Genomic DNA, 21196 nt, shown 5'->3' with positions numbered 1-21196 from the left:
TGGCTGTGATATCTTTTGGTGGACAGGGTTCAGCAAGCGGAGATTGTCTTGTGGCAGGCCACCCCAATCCCTGTGTGGTGCGAGATTCTAGGGGTTCCAGGCGCTTACCCAGGATTTGGCTTCCCTGGAAGGAGAGACCGTGGTGTCTTTATGAAATATTGTTTTATTTACACCTATATACAACCTGAGCCTATAGTGGAGGGGCCACAGCATTAAACACTCAGAAAGTCTTGCTTCTCCCATTGTCACAGCCTTGGATCCAAGCAGATACCAGCAGGGCTCTCCCTCTCAGGCATCTGCCTGCAGCCTGCTTGCAGCCCAGTTCAAACATACAGGTGACTCCCCACTTACACAGGGGTTACGTTCCAACCTCCCCCCTTGCAGAAGTGAAATTGTGTAAAGTGAGGAGACCCTCTAAACACCTTTTAATTGCCCTCTTTTCCCATAGAATGTGCTCTTGTTAGTTTAATGGATTGTGCTATTCAATTTCTCTGCCTCGTTTCATTTGCCAGCCCTGGTCCTGCAAAATAGGAGATAGCTGAACTGTAATCTGATTTTATAGTTTTAACTCGTTTTTACTTTTGTTGTATGAAGTCTCCTGCACACTGCTTAGAGACAACCATAGTAAGTGGTAAACAAACTGTTAAAGTAATTTTTAAAATGCACAGAGCCCCCAAAGCAGAAAGCACTGAATACAGCAGAAAGGGCGGAACAAGGAACAAACGACCAGTAACGTATTGTTTTGTTCCTCCTAAAGCCATCCTCCCCACCCCAAGAAAAGGGAAGAGACAAAAGACATTTCTGAGTAAGAGTACCTCTTAGCTCAGCCTATACCTCTTTTTTACATGCTGCCATGGCCTCCAGTCTATATACTGTTATCACACTTCTCTGGACTCTTCAAGATGGTGGTAAGATCATGTCTCTCCCCCCCCCCTTTTTTTTCTGTCTAATCTCTCATTTGTTCAGTCTGGGAAAGCCTTTTCACTAGTCTCTTAAAGCAGTAGTATTTTCAACCATTTCTGCTGTATATGATCACCTCTCCCTTTCTCTGTCCTTCTCTCTCCTGTTCTCCATCCACTTATCTTTTAAACAAGAAAAATAAGAATAAAGCTGGTGCCATTGGGGTGATCTATCTTAGATTAGATAGAGTGTGGCTTGTCTGTGGGTCCAAATTTGTGGGTGTAAAATTGAATAATAGTTTGTTTTTATTCTCCTTCTCCCCATTAACTGATAAATGCAAGCTTGCCCTGAGTGTTCTGAGTTGAAAGTCGGAAGGGAAAATATTAACGTTTTGTAAATAATGAAATAATAAAACCCACCGACTGATGGTCAGTGCCTTAAGGCAAGTAGCCTTTTAACACTTTCCAGAACTGACAAAGCAATCAAGCATTAATGGGTGTAGTGAGTGAATGTGTTATGTGAATATAGTGGTGGGTAGGGTTGCAGAAAGTATTGCAGCACTTTCCCCCCTCCCTCTCTCATCAAACTTGATGGGACTTTAGCTAACAATCAGTGATATTCTATGTATATATTGCTTATGTGCTCCAGATGCTTCATATACATTATCAGTTTTAGTAATTCTTATAGCCTAGGGGTGGGAAAACTATTTTTTAAGTCCTGAGGGCCAGAGAGAGTACACTGAAGGGTTGTGTTTGGCTCCTGGGCCTTAGGTTTGCCATAACTATTGTCTCTGGGCCAGAAGAGTTGATTGTTACCACACTGACTGTCAGTAACAAGCAGTTTTCAATGAAAAAAAACACATCTTAATTATGTTAAAAATAGCCAGAAATATGTAATATCCAGTTTGGGGCTATAGGGTTCACACTTTTAACCCGAATTGCACTTGAGGGATCAATACATCCAAAATGTATTAAAGTAACTTTGGCCAGAGAATGTACAAAAATCAGTCAAGATACTGGTATGCATGTTCCCCAAAACATGTTGCGGCTATGCATAAGGACTAGATAATGTACAAAATTCAATCAATATTTGCACATTTCCAAAGCCCGTTGGAGCATTTATATATTGATTGGGAAACAGGAACAATTTCCTCTTCGTGGATGATGTGCACATTCTCTATAAGGCCTGGTGAATGTGCACAATGGCTGGTTGTTATACGTATTAACCAGTAATCTAGCATTCCCCATAACACACACACACACACACACACACACACACACACACACACACTACAAGGTTGACTGTGTGTTTGGGCTCATGGGGAGATCTTGCTTTGAAGAGGGAGTGGGGATCCTATGGGCAGGCTCTTGGATTCCTGTTGGGTCCTGCTTATGGGTTCATCAACAGAAATTAATAAGCAAGCCATACACAGCTATTTAATGTGTTTACACTGGTGAGCTATCTTTTTAAAAAAAATCAAAATCACAAAGGTTCATGTGAACCTCATCACCATCCAGCCTCACTGAGCAGTGGCAAAGACAAATATTGAGCGCCCATCCACTACTTTCAGCTTCCTGGAGCATGAGACGAAAATAGATAATATGCTTTATGAAACAGCCAGTTTTGAAACACTCTCTCCCTGCTCCCATTATGTCTTTGTCATTAAACTGTATTGCAGAATTGCTGCAAACTGAGTAAACTGGCCACTTCCGCCCATCGCTTTCCACATACCAGAATTTCACATGAACAGTAGTAAGTTGGGGGTGGAGGAAGAAGAGGAAGTCAGCGGCAGCAAAGATGATAAATTCCCACAGCATTCTGCTAATGGACTCTGCGTATCATTTGAAACTTGCTATTTCCAGTTCAGACAGCAGTTTTTAGAGTCAGCACAATCCTCTTTCTGTACTCCAGCACTTCGCTGGGCATCTTCCAGGTTGGGAATACCCAGAATTGAACTGGTAATATCTGAATTAATGGAACAGAGACAGCTGGCTCCCAGTTTGCCCTTGTGTGTAGGTTCTACATATGGCAGTAAGGCATGGGGGGCAGATCTTCAGCTCCTTGTCTAAAACTTTCTGTAGAATATTTAATGTCAGCATTCAGATATTTAATTAGAAGTAAACATTTCTACAGATATAGGCTTTGGTTCATGCTTACTGGTCTACACACTGTGGGGGAGAGTGAGTGTGCTCTCTGAATGTAAAGCTAGGTGCCCTGTGAGCTGTCTTAGTCAAAAAGGCAACTAGATTGTGGACTTGTGGTTAAGTCCACTATCTTGTGGTGTTGACCAATGGTAGATGCACATCTGGCGTATTGTGTCCAGTTCAGGAAGCCACAATTTAAGAATGTTGAAAAGCTGGAACATGTGCAGAGGAGGGCAACCAAGATGATCAAGGGCCTGGAAACCAAGCCTGTTGAGGAATGGTTGAGGGAAATGGGTATGTTTAGCCTAGAAAAGAGGAGACTGAGATATGACAGCCATCTTCCAATATCTAAAGGGCTGTCACATGGAGGACAGAGCAAGCTTGTTTTCTTTTGCTCTGGAGGCTAGGACCCAAACCAACGGCTTCAAGTTACAGGAAATTAGATTCCGACTAAACATACAGAAGAGCTTTCTGACAATATGAGCTGTTCGGCAGTGGAAAAGACTCCCTTGGAAGATGGTGTACTCTCCTTCCTTGGAGGTTTTTAAGCAGAGGTTGGATGGCCATCTGTCATGTATGATCTAGTTAAGATTCCTGCACTGCAGGGGGTTGGACTAGAATGACCTTTCCAGCTCTATGATTCTATGATCTAACGGCAGATTCCTGAGTCATTTGCAGTAGATTGGCCGGAATTTCTGACTCCCAATAGTTTAACAAGAGCAACAGCAGGATGACTTTTCCCATCTAAATTAGACACCTTTACTGAAGTTTGCATGAAAGGACTGAGCACTCATAGAATCAGAACTGTAGAGATCCTAGTTGCCAGAGGATCATTTTGTCCAGCCTCCTGCAATGCAGGAATCTCAACTAAAGCATCTGTGACAGGTGATCATCCAACCTCTACTTAAAAACCTCCAAGGAAGGAGAGTTCACCACCTCCTGAGGGGGTTCGAGTTCAGATCCTGAAAACAAATTGCTAGACACACAGTGTGTTCACCCTGTTCTTTAATTCTAACTCTGTCTTTTGTACCTGTCTCCAGCTGGTGGAACTTTGGATTCTTGTAAAAAGCTAAGTAGATCTGACAACCTGAAGTCCATCCACCCGTGGTGTACACTCCTCTATTGTCAGACTACTCAATCTGTTGTCATCTCACTCCAATTCAGATATGGTAATATTTGCATCCTTCTTACAGGCTGCTCTAGGCTATGGGCAGCTGTTGCCAAAATATAGATGACTGAGCAACTTTTCTCAATCTTGATAACTAAAAAAATAACATTTTCCTCATCTACCAGGGACTCTCCACGTGTATAATGACCGTCTAATCAAGATTGCTTTTGCCAATGAAGAAATTAATGCAATCTGCAAAACAAACATAATGTATAAACCAGATTATACAAAATTCATCCTTAGCTATTATCGGATTGACTCGGAAAGCAATGAGATCACAGTCATGCAATCTCTACAGTCTGTGGAAATTCCTCCCGGTCGTGAGAACAAGTCAGAGACATTAAATTATCCATTTAAAATAAAGCCTTTTATGCATTCCTCTGTTTCTGGTACCTACTACTGCAAAGCTCTTTGGATACTTAAAAACCAAGTAAGAAGGGGAAATGGGACATTTATTCTTTTCAGAGGTAAGTTCTTGAAGGCAAGTGAGCGGTGGGTTGAACAACAACTGGGGGTGGGGCAGGGGTGGTAAATCTTGTGTAAAGGCATTTAAAACTTTTGCTACCTTTATCTGAATGTATACTATAAGCAGACAAATTACAATGTCTAATTGCAAACAAATCACAACCCCTTAAAAACCAACTCATTTATTCTGATGTAAGCTTTCATGGACTAGCAATTAGGTATGAGACTTTGAGTTCCTTGAAGGAAAAATGGGATAGAGATTTAAAACAATGAGCCTTGGCTCCCAGTTACCGCTTATCTGCATGCTTGGTTTTCCTCATTTTCTTGCAGAAAAAGGATATACAGAGCCCCCTCTTACCATGTGGATGTGCCTTATAACCATCACCATTATTTTGACTGTTGCAAGCATCATGGGAACTGTCCTGCTGTTCTGGAAGAGAGAGGCAAGTAATTCTTACTTAACATCGTGTTGCATTTGCTACAAAATGCAAAAAGTTTTGCAGCATCAACCATTCAGTAGTGCTGAATGTTAAAGTCAGTTACAAAATGCTTGGAATGAGGGCTTCTACTTGATTAAAAAAAATCTTACTTGATTAATCAAATTTTAATTTATTAAGATTGAGTTGATTAATCAATTAAATTTGCATATGTTTGCATGTGGCTAACATAATAGTTCTGAAGAAAAATGAATTATTTCTTTGTCTGTAGAAAGTGAGTATACAGGCATCATCTTATCATCTTCAAGAGGGACCCTCCCCTCCTGTGGGAAACGGATGCTCCCTACCATCTGCAGTTTTATATACATATACATATACATGTACATAACATTTTAACTCATGTGAAAAAACATTTATTTAATTATGGAAGTGTTTCCTAATCAGGAATGCCTTTTTGGTCTATGAAAAAATGGTGTGTAATAAAAGTACCTGAACTTTTACTTAATTGAAGATTGCAGCCCTGTTTGGAGCAGAAATTGATTATGTGTTGGCTACTTGGCCAGCAAAATGTGACAAAATGTCTGCAGATTTGAAGGTTGATACTTATATTGTATTATTTATTAAATTTTGAACCTGCTCTTCCTCCCAAAGGAACCCAGGGTGGCAAACATCATACAACAAAACACAATAAAATTATAATAAAAACATATTCAAATCATTTAAAAACAATTGGAAACATCAAAAACCACTAAGGACATTTAAAAAAAAAAAAGGGAAAATGGCCACATGCCTCACGGTTAATTTCAAGGTTATCAGGAGCAGTATATTTCGGCTATTTAAATGCTTGTGTGAACAGTAATGTTTTAAAATTCTTTTTTAAAGTTAATAAGGAGGGCGATGAAGGTATCTCACCAGGCAGAACATTCCAGAAATGGGGAACAAGCACCAAGAAAGCCTTATCACGTGTGAGCTCCAACTGGGCAGCACCCAGCACCACCAACAGAGCCTGCCAATCATATGGCCTGAGTTGGTTGATATTGGGCAGACCCTCTTTTAGTTACTTGGGTCCCAAGCCATTTAGGGCTTTATATGCTAGAATTTACACCTCGATTTGGGCCTGGTAACTCAATGATAATTCAAAAGCAAGCGTGCACACCCAGTGCTAATCCCATTGACAACCTGGAAGGTGGAGATGACTGACTCGCACTTCCATTGATTTGAATGGGATATTAGATTTCCCATTGACCTCCATCAATATGCCTACCATAAGGAAGTTTTAGCTGCAACGGACAGTCAGATGCCCTTGTGCTTCTGTAATAGTTCTGGGGCATTGCCTCTGAACTCAAAGGTCATTATGTGGACAGTTCCTAAGCTTTGGTTTATTATTCACATCACAAAGGGATAGCTGTATTCAAAATCCTTTCAACTCCTTTGAAAGGTACAAGCTTTCTTCTTCCTAATTCTTTACATGTTGAATTTATGCTTTGCCATTTATTCCAATTCATCGTATCCTCACGAATTTGTGGTGTGGCCTCAGTGGAGACAGATGAAGAAGTGCCCTGCTCAGAGGCCGGCCCCTCCACACACTTCAGGCAGCTCAGAACCTCCAGAGCCCTCATATGTTGTGAGTATTACTGTATAACAAGAATGACTTTTTGTAGCAGCCCTATTCAGAAGCCATTAAGTGTAACATGGTGGAGGCTCAGGGGGATGAATCCACTGCAAAGTTCTGCAGAGAGGGAGGTTTACCATGTCTAGCTGTACGTGTGAAGGTTCCCTCTCTGTAGACCAGGGTTTCTCAAATTGGTTGATATTGAACCCACCCCCTTCAGGGGTTGAAGGGACTATCCAGCCAATGGAAAAAGACCTAGGGGTCAAAAGGGGCCTGGAGTGGGAAAGAAATGTATGAGGTACAGTGTGAAAAATTTAATTAAGAATTATGAGCCTCAGAAATAAATGACATGAGCATGTACAGAGTGTACCTCCCTTGCTCTTCTGAACAACACTGAAAAAGGTTGAACACCAAAGAACATGGTGACTTACAGTAAGACTCTAATTCATAAACCTGCAGCCCAATATTCACATGTTTGCTAAAGCCCATCAGGTTTCTCACTGGAGAGTATGCTATACATACTATTTTCACAGAATCATAGAATTGTAGAGTTGGGACCCCAAGAGTCATCTTGTCCAGCCCCTTGCAATGCAGAAATCTCAGCTAAAGCATCCATGCTTAGCTAGTAGATAATCATAATGCTACTAGATAATTCTGCAATGATTAACGCATCAACTCTGTCATTGAAAAGGAACTTCATATTCACTTTCTATTACCAGGTCTTTTCTGTCAATTCCATCCCTTAAAAGAGGGATATATGCTATATTACTTAGTAAGCAATGGAGACGAATAAAAGCATCTTGGGCATCTTGAATAAATGCTTCTTCAAATTTGTTATGTATTGTTGAAAGCTGAAGTGCTCTGAGCCACTGAAGATAAAACAGAAAGCCATGCAGCTGTGCAGGAGGAAAATTGCTCTTATGACCTGGGTGGGAAAGAGGGTTGAGCAGAGATTTGGATTAGATGCTTTTGGAAGTTGTATTCTATCCCTGACTATTAGATGCATGAGCAGTAGGTTTTAATTACGGTTTATGGTTACCAGTCAATTCAAGGGGTGGTTGTTAAAGGTATCATTTCATCTTTCCTCTTGCTGTGAGAAAAGATGCCCAGGGCATACTGTCATTTGGTATCATGCTTTAAAATAACAGCTGAGACTCAAAGAACAGAGAAGGAAACTTTTATCTAGTTTTGTCAGGTCTGGGGTGTTGGCAACTGTCAGGAAAAAGCCAAGAGCTGTAAATCACAAGTTAGGAACTGGACACAGTGAATATTGTCATGCCCCATGAAAAGTCCCAGCTAGAACAGGAAGCTTCTACAGGCCTTTCTAGTCAGGGGCCATCAGTGGGCAGCCTGGGTGAAAGGAGGAACTTCAGGGCAAAAGCAGCTTTAGCTTCCCAGCAGGTAGGACTTATTGGGGGGGAGGCTGTGGGGAGGTGGGCACAGTGCAAACATAGCAGTGAGAACACCCAAATGGCTGTTCTTACAATACTAAAAAGGCCTTGGGTTGTTCCTCAATTCACCTCTTTTCTCTCTTGGGGTTCACACCATATTTTTGCTATTCTTTGCCTTCCCTACTTCTGTAATATCCCCCAGTCATGTTGCTACCTACTGCAGTGGTGAGATCATCTTTAATTTAGTTAATTCACATCCTCTGTCAGCTTAGGGTAGTGCTGGTGTATTCATGGCTGCAGTCCCACCTAATAAAAAAACTTCCCGTCAAGCCTAAATCCAGCTGACTGTTATTTGGGGGTCCTTTCATCTATGCTCCGCCCCCCAATTTTTCTCTCTTCCTGTCCTTTCCCATCGCAGTCACAGAAGGAGAATTGATTCTTGGACAATGCTGTGTGTTATCAGTTTGTTTTGAAGTGAGTGGTGGGAAACAGAGTTTGACAATTTGTTCTTTTCCTCTTGCTGCGTCACTGAGCCTTGCAAATCCTGCACGTTCCCCGTTCTTCTGTTAATGCCACCTGTCTTCCCGCATGCTGAAGCTCCTCCCACCATCCTGTTGCTAGGGGAACTGCCACCACGACCATGGCAACCTGCCGTTACCATAAACACACATAAGTGCTGTTTTGGGTGCCTTTTTTAGATAAGAGACTTAACATCAATACATCTGACATACATATTTAGTGGCAAGATGTTTCATCTCTTCGCTTGTGCTTATTTGCAGACTCGGTTTCTCAGTTCTGGGTATTCTGAGGCGCTGCCTGGGGAGTGTAAAGAGCAGACCCCCCCTTCTTCTCCAGCCTTTTTTAGTGATAACTAGGAGGAGCCTAAGCATGGCTATTGCGTTCTTAAGGCAATTGTTGGGATTAAGCATAGGGTGGAGTATTCTGCTGTATTTCCAAAAGATAAAAAATTGGATCAACTAATCCATTTTTATTTTAATTACCTAATCTTAAACACATTTACCAGGGAGTAAAGCACTGCTGGGCAATGGGAAATGTACTTCCTGTGTAGAAGTGGTTAGAGAATTGGACCTAGGAGACCAGGGTTCAAACCACCATTTGGGCATGAAGCTCACTGGGTGACTTTGGACCAGCCAGCGCCTCTCAGCCTATCATACCTCACAAGGTTGTTGTGGGGATTAAATGAGGATGGGGAGAACCATGTATGCCACCTCGAGCAAAAGGTGGGATAGAAATTCTATAAATAAAGTAAGTATTTCCTTGTAAATATGAACAGGATTTTGTTGTTATATAGCTCTGTCTCAGTGTCAGGGAATGAGTCGTTTTAGATTTGAATATATTTACATGAATCCCTTATGTAGCATAGTTATTACAAAAATTGAGTTTATAGTCAATGTCTCACACCAAAATATGCTGACAATTCATGACACTCCTGTGAGGCAGGGGAAAAGCAGATTACAAGATACATGAGGTTCCTGGCTAAACAGAGTTTCAAACCCAAGTCTAACACTCTTAACTGTTAGGCTGCAAACAGCTAATACATATATAGGAATGATCTAGGGGTTATTTCCCCTTCCGTGAGAAGTGACAATTCAAGTTAAAACAAATTAAACAAATCCCAATATAACTTAAACCCTGTGCAGAAAAGACTCTTGTCAGATTGTTTTCTTTTCCCTCAGACTTTAATTCAAGGCTTGTAATATTATAAATGTTTGAAGCCTTGGTTTCTAGTGTTGGGCCAAGGAGTAGGACCTCAGCAATTTTTGCTAGGTACCCAAACTGGTTAATAATGCAGCCATTATCATGAAGATTATTCCCTTCTCAATTTCCCCTATCCTCACTTGGGAACCTTGGGGGATGTAAATAACTTAGGGCAAAACCCTGTGCACATTTACCTGGGATGAGAACAGTCTATTATTGAGATCCCAACATAGAAATATAAAACCATTGGTAGGAATTATAATTTAATTTGTATGTATAGGATATTATGATTAACACGTGTCCTTCCCCTTCCTTCCTGCTTCAGGAATTAGGACCCCGGGAACCCGATGTCTATTTTGCCATTAATAAAAGTACAGGTAGTCCATTGCACAAAAAGGTGCCAGCAGTCAAGGTAAGTCTGATACTTTTATCCCTGTTCGCTTCTGGGTTGGCTGCTGTTACAGAAGCCATATGTGTGATGGGAATGCTAGCAAGAACAAACACATTATAATCTGCAGATCCTGGCTCACCCAACTCAGCCAAATTACTTGTCACCATCAGTGGTATCTCCTGTCTGAATCCTCGACTGACAGGGCATGTGAGGTATGCTTCCTGGTGTTCTGAACACTGCATAGATAACTTCTACATGCTCAAGATTAAGACAAGCCACTTCTAATAATACATTTTATCTGGGTCATGTGTATCCACTACTAAGGCAGAAGCAGCTCTTCAGGGTCAATAAAGGACAAAGTCTACAGGTCAGGGGCTGCTTCTCAGCATTGCACTTTAAAAGTTCTGTGTGCTTCCAGATCAGCTTGTCAGGTAGACACTGTTGATCCAGTTTTTCTGGAATGGTTCAACAGTAGCTTCTTCCCAGCAGGGCAACCAGAGGGCAACTTTTAATCTAATTAAAATAGTCCATGACCAGGTCAACCTGATATAACTCTTTCAAAACTTGGGTTGCATGTATATGTAACTATCTTGAACCGAAGGCATAACATAATGGTATGACCAGACTAAGGGCAAGTCTGAAAATGTATCCAGAAGTGGTCAGACTTTAGGTTTGCAGGATCTGCTTTGTTTTTCACTAGAAGACTCAGATTCACTAACCAGAAACAGGTGCAAAATAGTGGCTAAGGAAGGTGGATATAGATTTGATGGGGAAATTGCCTCTGAGGGCATGTTCAGTACTGTACCAGAACTGGAGTTTACAGACATTATTGATCACACACAAATTTTGGGTATCCCTCCCTCCCCGCAGCATATTTCCTGATTTCAGCAGCCTAATTTAGAAGGGGGAGAAATTATTTTGTTGCCACTATGCTTAACCCATTGGGAATTTTGCTGATCTGTAAATAATCTGGAGATCTATCTGTAAATCCCAGTCTGGCTTCTGGCTGCCTGTGCTCTACTCTATGGTGTTTCGGATTTTTTAAAAGAAAAATCTTGCCTCTCCATTGTTGCATATGCAATAAATAAAAACCACTGAAAAATGGAGTCACAGAAATCTCAATGTCCAACGGGCGCATACTTTGCCAAAACAGAACTCATTGAAAGAAGAAGGGAGCAAGTGCTGAAGAATTCACATCATCAAGGCTGCAAAAAATCCAGTTAACCAACCACTACTGGTGCCTTTGAAATGAGAAAGAATGGAAAAAATGAAAAGAGGGGGTGTACCTACATTTGCACATGCACAGTGCCCAGATAGTACAGTCAAATTAATTCTGCTAAAGGTAAAGCAAAATTGCACTGTTAGCAACCTGCACTATAAAGAGATTCTGGGTTATTATGTGTACTGTCACGTATGTATGTACGGTGCCAGAAAATGGAAAGAGAATATGGCAATATCTCCTAGATCAGCCAATCATGAAAAGGTTTTCAATCTTTTGGGTTTCACAGAACTCTTCATCAGGCAAATTGAGGGTTCAGACCATTAAACAACAATATAATTTAGACCCTTATACTTTGAATTAGCAATGTGCTTTCTGTGTATTAGAACACTATATAGTAAGAATCTCCTGTATCTCTTCCAAAATAGAGCATATTTCATTATGAGCTAATTCTTCTAACTCAAGTTAGAAAGGGAACATTTGTACTTGACTGTCATTTATCTGGTGTCTTGTTTCTATGCTTGGCTCTGAAAACATATAAAGGTTGCCAGCGCATCTCTCTCTAGACAAGTCCAATTGGAATGCCAGCTGCTTAATTTCCAGATTATGCCTATATTGCTCTTGGGGCCAATTTGGATGTTGGTTGTTCTCTGGAAATAGCAGATGTGGAGTCAAATGCAACTCAGCATACCCACAGAAATATAATGTGTGAATTAGAATCGTGTGGATTTCATCCATGCACTAAAATGTGTTTCAGAGTACACACATCAGAGTACAAGTGAGACCCATTGTTGCTGGGTATTATGTCACTTTTTTGGTGGATATGCAGAAACATGAGTGATTCCCATATCTGCCAGAAGAAAGTAACCTCTGAATTGCCACTTGCCAATGTTAAGGTAAACATATGAAGCCAAACTGATGACTTTGACAGGTTAGGCCTTCAATGTTTTTTAAACTGAAGAAGGGAATAGAAAAAATGAACAACAACAGTATGGTAAATACAGAACCTCCATTATTCTGTGTGAACGTCTACACACACTTCACTTCACTTCACTTCACTTCACTGTATTCATAGCATTCAGTATTACATGCCACCCCCTTACCCAGGGCCTGTGTTTCCTGTGTTTCGAGCTCATTATCTCTAAATCAGAACAAATGGCAATTCACTGAAAACCTGAATTGCTGTTTGCTCCAAATGAGTGCTAAAGAGTGGGTTTCCTTGGGGGAAAGCAGTAGGACAAGAGGAATGTGGATAAGCCCTAACTGCCTGAGGGTTTCTTTTTCACATTGCTATACCTTGTGAAGATATCCTGAACAGTTAATGTTAGGGGTTTGTAACATCCATATGAAGGTTCCCTTCTTGAGTGTCATCCAGGTCCTCATGGCCTCCCTAACAGACCTGCAGCTATCCCATGTATGAGGTCCTGTTCCATTGCTACTTAAACTTGGGTTGAAAAGTAAGAGGTGCAAGTTCTCACAGGAGCATAGAAAACTTCCTTATAGCAGGTCAGACTATTCCCCCATCAAGGTCAGTATTATCCGCTCTGATTAGCAGCATCTCCTCAGGATCTCTGGAGGAGATTTCCCCCATCACCTGCTACCTGATTTTAAACTGGAGTTGCCGGGGCCTGAACTTGGGACCTTGTAGATGCAAAACACATTCTCTGCTGCTGAGCTATGGCCCTTTATTACTTCTTGTGGAATGCATACCACAACAAGATTTGTCAAGCTTGCTCTATGTTCCGTTTTAGAAAGTTGGTGAAGACTTTATTCTAGCAAGCTTATGGGGGCAGTGGTTAAAACATTTAAACTGTAAATGTTTAAGTATTAGCTATTTTTTAATCTGCACATTTTAATATTTTAAGGTTCTTTTAAAAAATTTATTGTTTTATTTCATTTCAATACCACTATATATATATATATATATAATCTCAAAGCAGTTTACAGCCTACATAAAAACATCAAATAAAACATTCCAGGATCAAACACTCCAAAAGAAGCTCAAATACAAAATGTACAAAGCAACATAATTAACAGGAAACTAAAATATTATCTTAAATATTTCAAAATAAGACCTTACTAAAGGAGGTCAAATATAGAATACGCATTCAAAACAGGATAATTAGCAAGAGAATAAAATATTATTTTAAATATAGAACCTACCTGCTGCTGCCAGTGGTGATTCATGGTGGCCGATGGCTGTAGGAATGCAGTCTTGATGGCCTGGGTCGACTCTACACTAAATGACTTGGGTGCCGGCTGAACAAGCAAGGGGGTCTTCAAGTCTCCATGTGCAACACTAAGTGCACACTTTGCAGCACACTTGGTACATCACCAAGGTGCTGCCTAGGCAGCTCTATATACCTGGTGGAAAGGCAGACGATTGCAGAGTCTCAGTCTGATGGCAATCACCTGGAACAGAGTGCAGCCACACCTCCTTTCCAACAAGCCCAAGCCCAGTTTTAACTGCTATCTTGTTTTTATGGGATGGATCCCTCTGCCAATTGAAAGGGCTCTTTATATTCGTGGACAGGGTTCTTGTTATGTACTGAGTTGAATAGGATCCAAACTGCAGCAGTCTGATTGGTCCTAGAACAATAGGATCCAAATTGCAGCAGTCTGATTGGTCCTAGAACAATAGGATTCAGAATGCAGCAGTCTGATTGGTCCTAGAACAATGCAGCAGTATGATTGGTTGGCAGGAACCACCCAATCATGCTCCAGATATAAGTGAATCCACAACCTGATTGGCTTACAGTAGAATTCCAGAATTAGCCAATCATGTGCAGCCCATTGTGTAAATAATGTATATAAAGCAGATACTTTGGGGGGGACTTGCATTCATTCCTCCTCACCACTATGAGCTGAATAAAGAGCATGAAATCACTTTGCGACTCTGAGTATATTTCACTGGCAACGAAGGTGGGATCCCGCTGAGCTGACTGCCACACACAGCACCGCAGCACCGCCACCTGCCGCACCGCTGCCTCGCACCGTGTATCCAGGCTTCAGCTCCGGGACACAAGGAACTCAGAATGGCAACCGACAGCAGCTTCTCGCCATTCAACCCAGCATCTGGAGACTGGGAAGTGTACGCCTCCCATTTCACCTTCCTCCTAGAAGCCAAAGGGGTCACCGATGAAGAAGACGCCAAGAAGAGGGCGATATTCTTCAGCATCTGCGGAGAGGAGACGTTTGAAATCGCCCGGGCTCTCCTTGCACCTGAAGACGTCGCTACTGTTCCATACAAAACACTAATGGAACAGCTGAAGGGACACTCTTCGCCGCAGCCCTCAGTGGTGGCTCGTCGAAATGCCTTCTACGCAAAGCGGCAAGCCCCTGGGGAAACCATAACTGGGTTTGTGACCTCTCTCCGCCAAGCCGCCCGGTTCTGCAACTTCTCAGAGCTGGAGAACATGCTTCGGGACCGCCTCGTCGGTGGCCTGAAGGATGAGAAGCTTCAACGACGCCTCTATGCTAAGAAGGACCTAACGTTCCAGGTCGCTCTGGAGGAGGCCCTGGCAACGGAAGCTGCCAAGAGGTTGACGCAAGAGGCATGGCCGAGCCTGCCATCCCAACCGAGGGTCCACCATGAAGACCTCACCGACGACTCAGGATCTGACAGGGAGGAGGTGCACCGAGTACAGCTGCGCACTCAAGCAGCCCACATACCACAGCTGCCTCGACGAGAAGGAGGGAACTGCGCAAGCTGCGGGGAAAGTCACGAGAGGAGGACCTGCCGTTTCCGCAACGCAGAGTGCAGGCAGTGCAGAAAATCGGGACACATCGCCTGGGTGTGTCGAGCTCGGCCCACCCGACGCCAGGCATCAGATGACCAATCCAAGAGCCCCAGGTCCCGGGGCCCAACGCACCAAGGCAACTCGACGGAGCTCACGGACTTCCAGGTATACCAGTTGCCCCACCCCAATGTGGAGGAAATTTATGTAGAGGTACAGATAGAGGGGGGCCCATGCCGCATGGAGCTTGACACGGGTTCAACTCTATCCATAATCTCGGCAAGGACCTTAAGGAAACTGTGTCCTACTGGGGGTCCCAAACTCAGGCCGGCCCCATTCACCCTCCGGGACTTCCAGAAACATAAGGTCCCCACAATAGGGGTGGGGACCTTCAGGGTGCAATACCGAGGGCGGACGCGGCAACTGGATTTGCTTGTGGTCAAGGGCCCCTACATTAGCTTACTGGGATTGGCATGGTTTGGACCACTGGGGCTAGCCATCACCGGGGTGAACCACACTACCTTACAAGTGGACGTGGACGCCATATGCAAGGAATTTCCAGGGGTTTTCGATGGGAAATTGGGACAGTATACAAGCCCCCCCATTGCTCTACACCTTGACCCCACAGTACGACCGGTCAGGCTCAAGGCCCGCTGGGTCCCGTTCGCCCTGAAACCCCGTATAGAGGAGGAATTGGACTGGCTCGTGGAGCAAGGAGTGCTGGAGCCGGTGCCTAATGCCCCCTGGGAAATCCCAATCGTCACACCCCTCAAGCCTAATGGTTCGGTCCGCATCTGCGCAGACTACAAATGTCCCATAAACAAGGCCCTCACGGCCCACGCATACCCAGTGCCAGTGGTCAGCCATGTCCTTGCCACCCTGGCTGGGTCTAAAATTTTTGGCAAGCTGGACTTGGCCCAAGCATATCAACAGCTGCCAGTAGATGAGGCCACAGCAGAGGCACAGACGATTGTGACGCACAGAGGAGCGTTCAGGGTAAAGCAGCTGCAATTCGGTGTCAGTGTGGCACCAGGCATATTCCAGAATCTAATGGACTCGCTCCTTAAAGGGATTCCTGGCGTCACTCCCTTCTTCGATGATGTGTTGATTGCCGGGCCCACACCAGAGGAGTTTGAGGACCGCCTCCGCACCGTTCTGCACCGTTTCCAGACGGCGGGTCTCAAGGTGAAGCGGGAAAAATGTCTACTAGGAGTGCCTCAGGTGGACTTTCTGGGATTTATGGTGGACGCAGAAGGGGTCCACCCGACTGGGGACAAGGTACGGGCCATTTGTGATGCCCCAGCGCCCAAGAGCAAGACTGAACTTCAGGCCTTCTTGGGACTATTGAACTTTTACCATTCCTTCCTTCCCCACAAGGCGGCGGTAGCGGAGCCCCTACACAGACTCCTGGACAAGCGGGCCCCTTGGGTGTGGGGCCAGCGCCAGGAGGCTGCATTCCAGGCAGTCAAGGACTTGCTTGTCTCAAACTCGGTCTTGGCACACTTCGATGAGAGGCTGCCGGTGGTGCTAGCATGCGACGCCTCGCCCTATGGCATTGGCGCTGTCCTGGGACACCAACTCCCGGATGGATGAGAGGTACCGGTAGCATACTTTTCCCAGACACTCAACGCAACCGAGCGGAACTACTCGCAAATAGACAAGGAGGGGCTGGCAATCGTGAAGGGAGTAAAAAATTCCATGATTTCTTGTACGGGCGACCCTTCACCGTGGTGACTGACCACAAGCCGTTGCTTGGCTTGTTTGCCCCCGAAAAGCAGACCCCCCAAGTGCTGTCTCCTCGCATCCTCAGGTGGTCAATTTTCCTTGCCAGCTACCAGTATGCACTGATTCACCGCCCGGGGAAGGCGATGGGCCATGCGGACGCCCTCAGCAGGCTACCACTACCGGAAACAGGCCCCGACCCAGCACCTGCACAAGAGGTTATGAGCCTGGAGCTGCTTCCCAACCGCCCCATTCAGGCACAAGAAGTTGCACACCATTCCAAGAAAGATAGGGTCATCTCCCAGGTCCTGGACTGGGTGTGGAGGGGATGGCCCAGCAGCAGCCCCGGGCCAGAATTCGCTGGCTACACAACCCGCAAACATGAACTGTTGGCCCACAAGGGGTGCCTGTTATGGGGAAGCAGGGTCGTTCCCCAGCCCCTCCGCAAAAGGGTCCTCACAGCCCTACACGAGACACACCCAGGGGTAGTAAGAATGAAGGCCCTGGCCAGGAGTTATGTGTGGTGGCCGGGGATCGAAGGAGAGATAGAGGCCTGGGTCAAACACTGCCAGGCCTGCCAAGAATCCCGCCTAGATCCCCCAAGGGCCCCAGTCCAGTCCTGGGAGTCTGCCCGAGCACCATGGTCACGCCTGCATGTGGACTTCGCTGGCCCCTTTCAGGGGAAAACATTCTTCATAGTGGTGGACTCCTACACCAAATGGCTGGAAGTCGCACTGGTACTGTCCACTTCTACATCCGCAGCCATCCGGGTACTACGCAGGCTGTTTGCAACCCACGGGCTCCCTGACACTCTCGTCTCAGACAACGGGACTGCATTTACGTCAGGAGAATTCCAAACCTTCACAGCGCAGAACGCCATCCGCCACATCCGTTCGGCGCCATTCCACCCTGCCACCAATGGCCAAGCAGAACGCATGGTGCGGACCACCAAGGACACCCTTCGCCGCATGATGCAAGGGGATTGGGACCGCCTTGCCACATTCCTCCTAGCACAGCACAGCACCCCCAGCTCAACGACTGGCCGGAGCCCCGCTGAACTACTAATGGGTCGGCGCCTTGCAATCAGATTGGACCGCCTTCACCCCGATAGAGCTCAGGATGAGGTAGTGGTGGGGGAAGGCAGGAACCCCCGGACCTTCGAGGCCCAGGACCCAGTGTACGCAAAGAATTTTGGGGCAGGCCCAGCATGGGTACCCGCCACAGTCACCAGGGTCACTGGCCCCGTGTCGTACGAGGTGCTAACGGATGGGGGGCAATGCTGGCGCCGCCATTGCGACCAGATACGGCGACGATTCCCAGGAGAAAACCAGGAGGAGGACAGGTCAGAGGAGTCCCAAGGGAACAGAGGGGCAGTGAGGCCCATAGAGCAGGAGGGGCCAGCAGGAGAGGCAGAATCAGTAAATACAGAGAGGACCCGCGAGGCCGAAAGGACACCGGAACCAGAACCATGACTGAGCGAGCCGGTTGCGCCAGACCAAACAGGCCCATCACAGCCAGCATCCTTGGAACACGAGCCAGAACCTGAACCCCGGACCAGGGAACACCACAGGCCGCAACGCACATGTAGGCCGCCAGCGTACCTCGAGGACTATGAATGCGACCTCCCGGGCAGGACTGGAACTTAGAGGGGAGGGGTGTTATGTACTGAGTTGAATAGGATCCAAACTGCAGCAGTCTGATTGGTCCTAGAACAATAGGATCCAAATTGCAGCAGTCTGATTGGTCCTAGAACAATAGGATTCAGAATGCAGCAGTCTGATTGGTCCTAGAACAATGCAGCAGTATGATTGGTTGGCAGGAACCACCCAATCATGCTCCAGATATAAGTGAATCCACAACCTGATTGGCTTACAGTAGAATTCCAGAATTAGCCAATCATGTGCAGCCCATTGTGTAAATAATGTATATAAAGCAGATACTTTGGGGGGACTTGCATTCATTCCTCCTCACCACTATGAGCTGAATAAAGAGCATGAAATCACTTTGCAACTCTGAGTATATTTCAGTTCTGCTTCACTAACTGGATGTTCCTGCAGATGAAGGGGAGCACTGAAAGATACTGCACTGCTCTTTTGAATCAGTAATGGTTGTAGCAAATAAATATTTACTTCCTATTAGGGCTGCATCCATGGCATGTCCTCCAGTTCATCTATTCCAGAGACTGATTGTACCGTTATATATGGGGTCCTCTTTTCCAGAACATAATGTTTTTTTATCCCTCCCCTGCCAATTTACAGGTGTCTCGGCAGAAAATGCAAGAAATCACAGATGTGTATGAGAACAATACAGCAGATTTGTATGAGAACATCTAAGGAGAGAGAGCTACACTGCACAGCCCTGCCTTTCTCCAGAGCTCAAAAGAAGGTTCTGAATTCTCAACATGGAACAAGCCATACATGTTATATAAAGCAAAATGTTCTACTGATGAAGATACAGGTAATATTGAGACACATGGAGCAGCCCAATATTGTTCCCAGAAAATCCAGCTCTTTGAGACACATGCTTTCTACTGAAGAGAATGGGCTAAGAAAGTGGGAATGGGAGCATCATGCAAGAAGAGAGATTTGGGAGAAGAAAAGGGGAATCTCCTGAGTTTGCTATGATTTTTTTTTAAATTATTTATGATTTTCAATTATATACATTTCACTAGTCTTACAATCATTCTAACTCTACTTCCCCCTCTTTCTGCGGTTCCTTAAATTTATTTTTTTACATTTCTTACATATTCTAAATTAACTTACTCATTTATTCATCTACTTTAAATATATACGCTTCTAAAATTGCATGTTATTACAATAATCCTGCCAATGTTCTTATCTGTTTACAGTTTGTTTGTAGATATTCAATAAACCATGTCCATTCTTTTATTTAAAAATTGTTACCTTGATTTCTTATTTTTCTGGCAAGTTTTGCCATTTCTGCATATTCCATAACTTTTTGTATCCATTCTTCTTTTGTCAGGACTTCTTCTTTCCATTTTTGGGCAAATAACATTCTTGCCACTGTAGTCGCATACCTGAATAAATTTCTATACTGTTTAGGTAGTTCTAAACAATGAATAAAAAAGTGCAGATGACCATGCTTTAGATTTTTGTAAGGAAGTCAGATACTTAGACCTGTGCAATTATGATAAAATTCAAACTGACCTGGAGGTTTCTCTCAATTTTAGACAATAGTTTGTGTTTGGGAGAAGAAGGACACACTAATATTGCAGCCCTAAGAGGCCTTTTGTTTAAGCCACAGCCAAAAAGACTATTATAAGTATTTTCAATATATACAAATATTCTAAAGAAAATTTTGTGCCCATGAATCAAGGACATTTTGTTTGTTAATCTTCAGAAATGCATTGACATAAGAAGAAACAGCAAAACCTTTTCCCCCTTTTTTCTTTAGCTTAGAAGTCTGCGGGCAGGAACCATCTTATTTGCTAACATTATGTTGGCTATTCTTTGAGCCTTTTGGGCTGAAGAGCAGGGTAAAAATGCTTGGTATAATAAATATAGGTTATTAAATGTTTCATGTTTCCTAGAACACCCACTTAACAGCAAATCCAAAGAATCCATTTTGGCATTGTTAACGGAGAAATCTGAGGGCTCCCTTGGACAAAAAAAACAAGGACACCAGCCAGGAATACCAGAGCAAAACAGCAGCCAGTAGGCTTGGTCTTTACTGAGGACTGTTGCGACAGGACTCCCACCTGCCACAAGGTGAAACAAGATGGAAGCCCCAAACAAAAGAGAAACCAAACTTTTGTTAGCTGCTAATTCCCATGTCACCCCCCCCCCAAACTACATCACGAATACATCACGGTTACATCATGAAAGGGGAGGTCTGGTGGCAGTAATCTGAGCATCCTGGACCCTGCCCCATGGTTCCCCTTGCCAAACACCCATCAAGTGTAAAAGAGATATTTACATTTCCCTGTTTCCCAGCCAAGTTAAGCACACCATTTTGTCTTCATCTGGGTTTGTTATTTCTGGAAATGCTACCTGTCTGGCACTCAGGTATCAGGATGCTCAGGCAGAGGGGCTGCTGAGTAGCTGAGCTCACATGTCTATATGAATTTCTGAAGTTTTCCCAGTGAGCCAGTACATGGATACATTTATCAGTGAATTGTTACATTTGGTATTGTGCAGCAGAAGCCCTTTGAATAGATAGGAAGAAACTGTGATGAAGTGTTTTGTGGGGACAAATCACAAAAGTCACAAAAGTGATTGTGCTGATTTTGGTAGTGGGCTGCATGTGCATGATATCTGCTGGAGGGGCAACC

General features: G+C 44.2%; 1 protein-coding gene and 1 long non-coding RNA gene across 4 annotated transcripts; one reads left to right on the top strand and one right to left on the bottom strand.

The window, feature by feature from the left end:
- The first annotated feature begins 775 nt into the window (after window positions 1–775).
- Window positions 776–19325, top strand: NFAM1 (NFAT activating protein with ITAM motif 1). 2 transcript variants are annotated; one of them, XM_080971942.1, is made up of 6 exons: window positions 776–908; window positions 4338–4679; window positions 5008–5120; window positions 6652–6738; window positions 10162–10248; window positions 19164–19325. In XM_080971942.1, the coding sequence occupies exons 1-6, from the start codon at window positions 854–856 to the stop codon at window positions 19236–19238; spliced, it is 759 nt and encodes a 252-aa protein (XP_080828068.1). In that variant the 5' UTR covers window positions 776–853; the 3' UTR covers window positions 19239–19325. The 2 variants fall into 2 exon arrangements, 1 of the variants encoding a protein (XP_080828068.1); XR_013977102.1 differs by lacking the exon at window positions 19164–19325 and adding an exon at window positions 4085–4213 and having other exon boundaries at window positions 845–908; window positions 5008–6738.
- Window positions 908–14096, bottom strand: LOC308457775. Of its 2 annotated transcripts, none has more exons than XR_013977105.1 (3): window positions 13610–14096; window positions 5036–5107; window positions 908–2971 (listed from the first exon to the last, which is right to left on the bottom strand). It is a non-coding gene; the product is annotated as an uncharacterized lncRNA (long non-coding RNA). The 2 variants fall into 2 exon arrangements; XR_013977106.1 differs by having other exon boundaries at window positions 908–2965.
- Window positions 19326–21196: the final 1871 nt, after the last annotated feature.

This window comes from Podarcis pityusensis (assembly GCF_964106645.2).
Source record: "Podarcis pityusensis genome assembly, chromosome: 10".
NCBI classification, from domain to species: Eukaryota; Metazoa; Chordata; class Lepidosauria; order Squamata; family Lacertidae; genus Podarcis; species Podarcis pityusensis.
This window is presented reverse-complemented; position numbering and strand designations above follow the sequence as displayed.